This window comes from Cebus imitator, unplaced genomic scaffold (assembly GCF_001604975.1).
Source record: "Cebus imitator isolate Cc_AM_T3 unplaced genomic scaffold, Cebus_imitator-1.0 Scaffold79, whole genome shotgun sequence".
NCBI lineage: Eukaryota > Metazoa > Chordata > Mammalia > Primates > Cebidae > Cebus > Cebus imitator.
This window is the reverse complement of record NW_016107394.1, coordinates 3,260,020-3,270,418: the sequence shown is the minus strand read 5'-3', so window position 1 is coordinate 3,270,418 and position 10,399 is coordinate 3,260,020. Positions and strand designations below refer to the sequence as shown.

General features: G+C 48.8%; 1 protein-coding gene across 5 annotated transcripts in view; it reads left to right on the top strand.

The window, feature by feature from the left end:
* FAM168A (family with sequence similarity 168 member A) overlaps positions 1-6,113 on the top strand; it is a 177,991-nt gene extending 171,878 nt beyond the window's left edge. For all 5 annotated transcript variants that reach the window (XM_017532951.2, XM_017532949.2, XM_037740111.1 and 2 more), the window contains 3 exons: positions 934-1,108; positions 2,946-3,076; positions 3,823-6,113. In XM_017532951.2, the coding sequence (XP_017388440.1) occupies positions 934-1,108; positions 2,946-3,058 (288 nt within the window). In that variant the 3' untranslated portion in view covers positions 3,059-3,076; positions 3,823-6,113. The remainder of the gene's footprint in view (positions 1-933; positions 1,109-2,945; positions 3,077-3,822) is intronic.
* The last annotated feature ends 4,286 nt before the right edge of the window (positions 6,114-10,399 follow it).

The following is a 10,399-nucleotide window of genomic DNA, read 5'->3' as shown; positions in this document are numbered from 1 at the left end:
GGAGTGCAGTGGCACAATCTCGGCTTGCTACAGCCTTCACCTCCCGAGTTCAAGCCATTCTGCCTCAGCCTCCCAGGTTGCTGGGACTACAGGCACGCATCACCACGCCTGGCTCATTTTTTTTTTTAATTTTTAGTAGAGATGGGGTTTCACCATGCTGGCCAGGCTGCTCTTGAACTCCTGACCTCAAGTGATCCACCCGCCTTGGCCTCCCAAAGTGCTGGGATTGCAGACATGAGCCACTGCGCCCAGTTGCCATTTTGTTTTCAACATAAAATGCTAGCACTTGTACCAGTATGATACTAATTATCCTTCAGTGTATGTGTTCTAGAGTTTACCAGCCCTGTTCACATGCTTGGTAACAGCAAGCATGCGATTATTGTTCATTCCTACCTTTAAATTTTAGGCAGCTTGTAAAAGTTCATTGCAATAAGATAAAACATGTTAAAATGCTAAAACCGGGGTTAAGGGAGTAGAGCTCTTATCCCATTAGATCATCATAGCAGCCTTAGGGGCAGGGCAGGACAGAATTAGAGCCTTATTTCTAGCAGGGAAGTGCAGCTACTCATGTACCCTTGATTGAAGACTGGTCCTCCTCTATCGGGGGATGGTCGTCCTCTTCGACAGAGCATGCAGCTTCAGGAGGGACGTACATGGAGCAGTGAGGGAGGAAGGGGACACCCACCTAGCCAGCCAGATCACCTGAATCAACCCTGGCGATCACTAGGGTGACAGATGTCACAGCCAGATCACTCTCACAGCCTAGAACCTTATTTTTTAAATAAGCCCAGCATTGCACTGACCACAGTCCCATAGTAAGACAAGCAGAGCCCCAGCTGGGGGCTGGACCTTGCATCTTTCAGCCAGTGCTGTTCTCTCCATATCCCACCCACCTCTCCAAATGCTTATGTGACCTCAGCCTCTTTCCCCCAGGGAGCCTACTACACACAGCCGGTGTACGCTGCCCAGCCTCATGTCATCCACCACACCACGGTCGTCCAGCCCAACAGCATTCCCTCTGCTATCTACCCAGCTCCTGTTGCCGCCCCCAGGACCAACGGCGTGGCCATGGGCATGGTGGCAGGCACCACCATGGCAATGTCAGCAGGTGAGGGCAGCATCTGCATCACTGTCCATCCCTTTCCTCTAGGAACTCACAACAAAGCGGAGAGCACAGTCATGGAATCGACTGCAGCATAGCACAAGAGATCCTGTGGGGGGTGGGGGGGGGCGGGGCGGGCATGGGAACCCAGAGGAAGGAGCCTCTAAGTTTGTCTACAGGGATGACGAAGATTTCACCAAGAAGGGCATATCAAGCTAGGCCTTAAAGGGTGAAAACAGGCTAACTAGAGAATTGAAAGAGGAAAGAGTGGTGCAGAAAGAACATGATGATGGCATGTTCATAGAATGGAGGAATGGAGCCAAGGCCCTTAGGAAATAGGAGCTTGGAGTTGGAAGGTGGCTGGATCGCTGGCAAGGATAAGATGGTGGAAAGTCTTGAATACCTTGTGGTACCTCTATTGCGCACAAAGGGGGTCAGGCAGGGCAGGCAAGGACACCGTTAAGTTTAAACATTAAGCAGAGTAGAGGCAGGATTAGAAGGGGTGAGCTGGAAGCAAGTAGGTCAGTGAGGAGGCTGTCAGTGTAGTTTAGGGAAGAGAGATACTAACACTCCAGTAACAGCAGGGGCTTCAAAAAAGAGGGACACAGGGACAATATTCTTTATTAGGCAGGAGCTTAAGGACCTGTGCAATAATTATAATCATTTTGAGGGATGAGAGAAGCAGAAGTCCCCAAGGATCCTTTTTTCTTTTTGAGATAGGGTCTTGCTTTGTCACCCAGGCTGGAGTGCAGTGGCACGATCTTAGTCCACTGGAGTCTTGATCTGCTGGGCTAAAGTGATCTTCCCACCTGAGCCTCCCAAGTAGCTGGGGCCACAGGCATGTGCCACCACAGCCAGCTAATTTTTGTGGTTTTTGTAGAGGTGGGGTTTCACCATATTGCCCAGGCTGGTCTTGAACTCTTGGGCTTAAGGGATCCACCCATCTCTGACTCCCAAAGTACTAGGGTAACAGGCATAAGCCATTATGCATGGCCTAGAGACCCAACTATTAAAGAACCAGCTAGGCTACCATCTGAGATAAGAAAGTACAAGGGGCAGAGTGAGCATTTGGATTTTATTCTGCCCCTAATGTAAGGGTATGGTTGAGGCCTCTTACTCCCCAGATCAAGTCAGCAAACTGTTGGATATCTACTTGGTACCAGCCTTGTTGTTCGGGTCCTGGGAACCGGATATCAATAGATCAGACCAGAACCCTGTCCTTAAGGAACACCCAGGTTAGTGTGGGAAATACAAGACATCAGTTACTGTTCAGTATGATTGTGCAGTAAGACACACAAAAGTAAAAGAAAGGCCAGGCATGGTGGCTCACGCCTGTAATCCCAGCACTTTGGGAGGCTGAGGCAGGTGGATCACTTGAGGTCAGGAGTTTGAGACCAGCCTGGCCAACATGGCGAAAACCCCTCTCTACTAAAGATAAAAAAATTAGCTGGGCATGGTGATGTGCACCTGTAATTCCAGCTGTTCAGGAGGCTGAGGTGGGAGAATCGCTTGAACTCAGGAGGCAGAGGCTGCGGTGAGCTGAGATCACACCATTGCACTCTAGCCTGGGCAAGAGGGTGAGGTTCCATCTCAAAAAAAAAAAAAAAAAAGGGAAAAGGAGGACTTGGAATAGTGATTCTGTCCTCAAGCATCAGAAAAGATTGCCTTAAGGAGGTGAAGCCTGGTGAGGTGGAGAAGGGCAGACAGCAGTGCATCAGGAAGGTGCGGGAGATGGGGGATTTGGGCAGAGGGAACAGTCATGCCAAAGACTGTAGCTTCATCCTCTTCATTCCTGTGTCTGGTGCAACCTCATCAGGTTACTCTTCTCTCTCTGGATGCTCAGGTACCCTGCTGACTACACCCCAGCACACAGCGATTGGGGCACACCCTGTCTCCATGCCAACATACAGGGCCCAAGGAACCCCTGCGTACAGCTACGTGCCCCCACACTGGTAAAGCCTGCAGCCCATCCAAGTGAGTTCAGCCAGGGGGAGAGAGGTGGGAGGGGGATACGTACAGGAACTGCCTCAAAGCCCTTGGCTTGGGTCTGGAGAACAGGTGTCAGCTGGGGCAGGTAACAGTTGTCAAGTGACCTTGCTTTCCTGCTCCAGGGTCCATAATACCACTCTTAATAGCTATCACTTCTGTTGACTGCTTGTTGAAATCTAAGTAACAACAGAAATAATAATTGCTATCCCTTTGCTTATGTTATCTCATAATCCTTACAGTTGCTCTGTGAAATAAGGATCATTAGCTCTATTTTACAGATAACTATGTCGTTCAGTATCACTTAGCCAACAAAAATTAAGCTAAGGCTTCAACGTCAGTTCTGTAGTACCAAATTCTGTGCCATTTACCTTACGGTCTTCAGACTTCTTTTAACTGTGGGCCCCATTCTTCAAATGAAATCTTACCTAAATCATATGTTAGAGCTTTGGTTGGAGCCAGTTGGAGGCTTTGGGTTGACCCAGACCACTGGCTTCCTTAGTCACCTCAGCAGCTCATGAGGCAGTGACAGTGAACCATAGGGCCTCTGTCCTCCCCACACCTTCTCCAGGGCTCTTGGCACCAGAGCACAAGTTCCACTGGTGGGAAGTGGGCAGCTTCACTAGGAAGGCACAGAGGCCCCATGAAGGGCTCCCAAGTTGAGGGAGGGGGCCCAGAGGTTTCCTAAAGTGGCCTCTGGAATATCACAGTTTCTTTCCCCTTTCCCTCCGCAGATCTGGAGTCACACATTGTATGCAACTACTCAAGTCTTACACAGGTGCTGGAGCAGTTCCCTAGCAGCACCACCTCTATTTGCAAGAGACAACGGAAGTGCAAGGGTCACTTTATGCATCTTTAATGGTTTTGATTTTGATTTTTGGTTTCTGTAAAAGCTGCTTTTTCTAATCTCCTGCCTCTCTGCCCCTGTCCCCCTCTTAGCCGCTGCCCTTCCAGCTCTACCCCCTTCCTCTTACCTGACCAGGTCATGTCCTCTACGCTCTTCCCTGAGTGTCCTGTCCCTGGGGATCCCGGTCTAGAGGCAAGCAGAGTAGGGTTTATTGCAATGGTTCATCTGAAGGCTTGATTCCATTTGAAGAGCATAAACAGATGTGGTCTGGGGTAGGAATTCAGAGCTGTTGAGGAGGCTACATCTCTGAGGGAGTGTTCTTGTTTTTTCTTAAGATTAGTTCAGGACATTCCCATGTCCTGAACACAAATGAAATGTCTCCTGAGAACCATTGCAACAGACCGAGAACAAAACCGCCTGAGTACGTAGGAGTGTTATTAGCAGCTTAATAGCCCAGGCTGAGAATCTGGGGAAAAAGTCTTTAGAATTTGGGGGAGGGTGGGGGGAGGGAGGGCACTGTGGGGAAGGAGAGGGAAGGGAGGAGCGGTGCTTGCCTCATGGCTTTGGTTTGAAAGGTCTCTAGCCAAAGCATCTGGCCCTGGACCTTCTGATTTGCACAGTGATGTTCACTGACCTGGCACTTCCTCAAAAGGTGACTTTGACCTTAGACCTGCCAAGCAGCAGCAGGGTGGTGGGATCCCAGCATCCCGGGGCCTTGGAAGGCCAGATGCCCTGTGTAATCCAGACTTCGGCCTCTGAGCTGTCATGGACCCACTCTGATGAGGAGCTTCCTCCTGATCGGAGTGAGAACCTAGGGCATTTCTCTCCCTTTCCTTTTGCCCTTCCCAGTGCCAGGACTCACCTGTCTGTCTGTAGAGCTTGCAGGCAGGCCAAGCTCTTGGTTACCTGTGCCATTCATGGCCCAAGTGAAGGAACCACATTCCAGGTGGGTGCTGGCAGCTCTGAAGGTCAGGATAGTGAAGGAAAAGCAATAGCAATAAACATTTCATAGACTCATGGAACTGAAGGGACCTTAGCAATCATCTCATCCATTCCCCTATTTGGCAGATGAGGAAACTGAGGCCCAGAGAAGAAGAAAGAACTTCCCTAGACCTCACAGTAAATTAGCATTAAATGCAGCCTTCCTACCTAATGGCATTGCCTACAAAAATTTACCTAGGGATGGATTGGCTTGGTTTTGTAAAAATTAAGTCAGCAGCGCCCATACCTGGTAAGCTCTGGAATGGTCTCTAGGCTCCTATTTCTGCTCTTTTCCTCCATGGACTCCAAAGGCAGGGGTTAAAGACTGGGCAGAGGCCACATGGGGACAGACGGCAGGAACAGAAATTGCAAATGAAGAAACAGCACTTGGAAATTCTGTGAAGACATCTGGAACATTCATCTTGTACCTGACTCTACCTGCAGGAGAAGGAGCAGGTAGGATGGCTGAAAAGGAGAGGCTCTGCTTTTAGGACAGTAGCTCCTCATCCCGAGAGGAGAGGGAAAGGAAGAGGAAGAAGAGAATGGGAGTCATCAGGAGAGGAGGACAAGAATGAGGCCCAGGAGACAGGCTCATCTGGGAGAAGAGGGATCTCTGGGACAAGGAGGTCCCTGCTAGTCTCAGCCAGGAGCCTGGATTGCTCAGCAGCAGCCTCTGGCACCCAGCACTTGGCTGGGCCAGCAGTCCCTCTGGGGGTGGGGCATGAATATTTTACTGTATAAAATGGGATCACTGACAACATTTGGGACTTTAAAAAACCGTTTTCATTTTAAATTCATGCAAAAGTTGGACATACCCTTACCCCTACTTCCCATGTCTCCCTAATGGAGGGAAAAATCAGGAAACCCTTGGGTTGGAAGCTTAGAAGCTGTCTAGCCATTCCCAGAAGGGCAAAGCCCATCAGCATCCTTGGCCTAGAGCCAGGAGTTTGGGGGCCTACCTTCCTGGGCTTCCAAGGAACTTTAGGACCAGTAAGAAAAAAATCCAGCTGTTCTGAATTATCTGTTCTGGGGTGCTGATGAGGTTTCACTTTAAAATAACAAAGTTTTCCAGTGTTAATTCACTTTTTGCAGATACTCCTCCTACCCGCTTTGGTTTTGTAAAGGTGGGAGAAGGTTGTTCTAGATTATGTCATGTGTTTGAAAAATGCCAAAATAATAATGATAATGATGATAATAGAAACCTTTGCATTTGTCAGGTGCATCAGAGTTCAAAGCACTTCACAGCCTTTCATGTACTCACTCTGACAGGGTCAGAGTTATTACAGTCAATTGACAGATGAGGAAACAGGTTATGGAAGGGAACAGGCCCATAGTCAGCAGAATGCTGGTATCCGCCAGGCTTCCCAGAACCCTGCTGCCTCTATGTGGGCTGGGGTGGAACCACAGACAGGAGAAAGGAAGAAGAGGAGACCTAGGAATGACCATGTAACTTTTTTTCTTTCTATACCAGTAAGTAAAACTAACAACTGGACCTCACAATTCACGGAGCAGTTTAACATACATTATTCTGGCTTAACCCTATGAGATGGAGATTTCTCCAATTTGATCCTTAAGGAAATCAAGGCTTGGAAAAGTCAAGTGACTTGCTAATAAGTGACACAGCCACTTGACTTCCAGTCTGTCTGCTATCTTATTCCCCTCCATCTGATCCCCACCAGGCTCACATACTGAAGCATCTATGCTCTGTGCCCTATCTTCGCCCGTACCATGTAATTCAAGAGCAAAGGGAGGCCCCAAGGTGAAAATAAGGCACTGAAAGGCTGTGGTCTGGAAGAGCCCAGGTCCAGCACCCCTTTTTCAGTATGAGCCCCAGTTCAGCCAGCCTCAGCCCTCTTGCTGTGATAGAGATTCACAAGCCTGGCCAAGCTTGGGGAGTCGCTGCAAAGGGACTGAGCCCAGGAGAGGGGACAGTCATGTGCCTCTGGTAGGATGGGCACAGTTAACTGATAAGGTCACAGAGATCTGGTGGGCGGTACCATAGGTGTCCTCCAAAGATTCTAGATGGCATGGTAGTCAAGCTAGACAAAAAGAGCTGGAAGGGCCCTCCCATTGAAGGCAGGCAGGCAAGAAAAAGGACAAGGGATGTGCCCACCTGACAGCTACAGCACTGGCACCAGCATGCAAACCCCTTTCTCCTTCTCATGCCACTGCCTCTCCCCAGGTGCAACACCTGTGGCCAGGATCAGAGGTACAGATGGTTCCAGTCACCAGCCAACCCTTTTGAATTCCTCTACTTCTACCTGATACTGTCTCCTTACTGGCCTGGAGCCAAGGAAGTTTGAGTGTGGGAGCTGGATTGCCTGCAAATAGTGAAAGCCTGAAACAATCATTTGCCGTGTTTTGAAAAAAAAATGCATATTTAATTTCTTCCTCATGAGATAGGACAGTTGCTGTTCTTTCTTACCTGGCAAATGACCCTAAAATGTATATCCCCTTTCTTGAATATTTAGTAGGGACACACCTGTCCGGAGCTTTTTTTGGTATGCAAAGTGCTTTGACATTGGTTGCCAAAGTCCCCCATTTTATAGATGAAGAAAACTAAGGCTCAGAAGGCTTGAGACTTGCTAAAGGGTTACACAGCTTGTGATTCTTCAGACCCTCTGCTCTTTCTGCTGCCACCTGCTGGGTGTCTTGGCAAGCATGAAGGGAGGGGCTACCTATACTTACGGAGACCAGGGAAGCCCAGTCCTCTGAGCTGAGCAGATTTGTATGAACTGCTTTGGGCCAGGACCTGTAATGGGTCCTGGGGACACAGAGGCACATCTAGCTGGCAGCACAAAGACAAGAAGAATTTGCAAATTAAAGGCCTATCTTGGACAAAACAGTTTGGGGGTCACAGTGGCCAGGACCGAAGACATGTTCAAGGACAGCTCGAGGCATCTTTCTATTGAGAGGCCCATGTCCTTGGTAAGCCTGCACACCTGCCTTCCTAACCTGAGAGCATGCCCACTGTCCAGACCCAGTGATTTGGTACTTCAAGCGGATGTGGCGTAGACTTGGCCAAAAGCATGTGGACTGAGGTCCCTCGGCTTGCTTTTCCCCTGGGTGAGGAACAGAACCAGACTGTGCATCCTTACCCCTGGCCACCTAAATTGTTGCAAATTTGAGATACCTCGCTCCCAGAGATCTGGGGGTCCTTTTGAAGGCCTTGTTTTGTTCTGATGGGCTTCAGAAAGGAATCACCTAAAGTAGAAAAGTAGGACAAGTTTTGGCTCATCATACAGATAGGACTCATCCATGTTTCCAGTGAGGCACTAGCTAAGCCAGCCCCAGAGCCTCCATATCCAATTCCTCAGCTCTGTTCTGTGGCCAGAGGCAATGAGCCCCATTCTGGGCCCTGTGAGCTTTCTATCAGCATCTATATCATAATTCTTCCTCAATTGCAGTTAAGTGAAAATATATGGAAGTCTGCTTTTCTATCCTATATTCTCCCAAATCACTACTGGCTGTGCAGCCCCAGCTGCTTGCCAAGCAAGCTTGGGGATCTGGAGGGCACAGTAGTAGGATGGGCCAGTGGGACCACCCACAGAGCTGAAGAAAAACGGCCAGACTAACTGATGGGATTCCACACCAGAACCTCTGAGCACGCAGGCAGGCATGCCAGGTGGGCTGCGGGGTTTGTCCCATACTCATCCATCTGCCCCTCTCCTAGAAAACTCCTTGTTTCTTAGATTAAGCATTATATAGTTCTAGGGTCCAGCCTTCAAAATTCCTGGCAGGCCAGCTTCCACACTCCATGGCCAGCCCTGCCTAAGCCAGACTGGGGTCCCAGGCCCTCAGTTTCTCCAGTGGATGTCTTCTGTTGTGCATGCTGTTGAGTCCACCCCAAAGGCCAGCTGAGGCACACAGGAGTAGGGACTGGCTGCCACAAAGCCAGAAAGGGAAAAGACAGTACTTGTTTCCCTATGGTCACATGGATAGTCCCTGTGTATCCTTGCTATGGTAGTGAGGTTCTCTACCCATTTCCTTCCTGAAGAGAACATATATAACGGCTTTGCAGAGACATACCAGCCCATAGGAATGAAATGGGTGAAATCAGCTTTGGGCCTCACCCCAGCAAGACCAGCATCTCCAGACCCCAGCCTTTCTCCTCAGGCCTAAGAGTCAAGAGACTAAGTGGGGACTGTCCCAGAGACGACCTCCTGGGGTCAGCCAGATAGTCTGGATCTATGGTGTGACTCAAGCTCCTCCTTACCCAGGGGGAGGCAAGGCCAGGCCTCTAGCAACTTAGAGTTGTCTGTAATGATCTCTAAAGGCCCAAGGGCCTGTCCCCATCCTGACTTCAGGGCATCTGCTTCCCTGTTTCATATCACATGACAGAGAAACCTGTTCTCATGGCATGTAACATCCCTGTGAAGAGAGCGTTGTATATGATTTTGTATTTTTTAATTCATTTTAATCTACAGGTTGGAATCTAATTTTTAAATTTTATTGGAACTCACATTTTAAAAAGAAATAAAACATTTAAAATAATAATAATAAACCTTTGACCAGTGTCTTCCAAGTAGTTTGATCAAAGAATTTATAGGTGTTTTCAAAACACACTCCAGAGTGTAAAGATTGGAAAGCCCCATGGCCTCGCTTGTGTGTATGAAGTGTAAATCTGGTTTTGTTTTGTTGTTTTGGATTCTTTTGGGATTTTATGTTTTGAAGATCAGACAGTGATCACTCTGAAAGATTGAAGCCAAGAATTTGTAACTATGATATTTACTGTAAGCTGTAGAACACTCAATAACTATTAAAAAAAAAAAGTTTCCCAAAAAAAAGTCTTAGGTGACTAGACTGAGTGGTTCTTGGGGAGGGAGGCACAGAGGACTGTCCCCGGGCCAGTGAGTCCCTTGGGCTTCTCCCCAAGTTGATGCTAAACTTGTTCTCAGCGTCAAGAAATACCTAAGGTACATCTCATAGCTCATCTGACAGGGGTCTGCCTTAAGGGTGGACCCACTTTACAGCTGCTGGGGAGCTATGAAGTGGCAACTTCTGCACCTACCCTAAGTGTGTGATGTGGAAGCACAGTGAGGCCATGCAGAGTTGAAACCAGTTGAGCTGTCTGCTCAATAAAGCTGACATCTATCGAGTGCCTACTGTGTGGCTGACGCCTGCTGCTCATATTTGTTAAGGCATACAGTCCTCACAGCACATGTGAGGTGAGCCCTGTTGGTGCCATCTTAGATGGGCAAGCTGAGGAGGGTAAGTACGTTGGCCGAGGGTACAGAGCTGGTGAGGGGCAGAGTTAGAACTCACATTTGGCACTTGGTCTGGCTCCATAGCCCACGCACCAAGCCCCATGTTCTGCCCATCAAGGCCTGAGGTTTTTTTTTAAGACAGTCTCACCAGGCCGCAGTGCAGTGGCACAATCTCAGCTCTCTAACCTCTAGCTCGTGGGCTCAAGTGATCCTCCCACCTCAGCTTCCTATGTAGCTGGGACTACAAGTACACACCACTAATCCCAGCTAATTTTT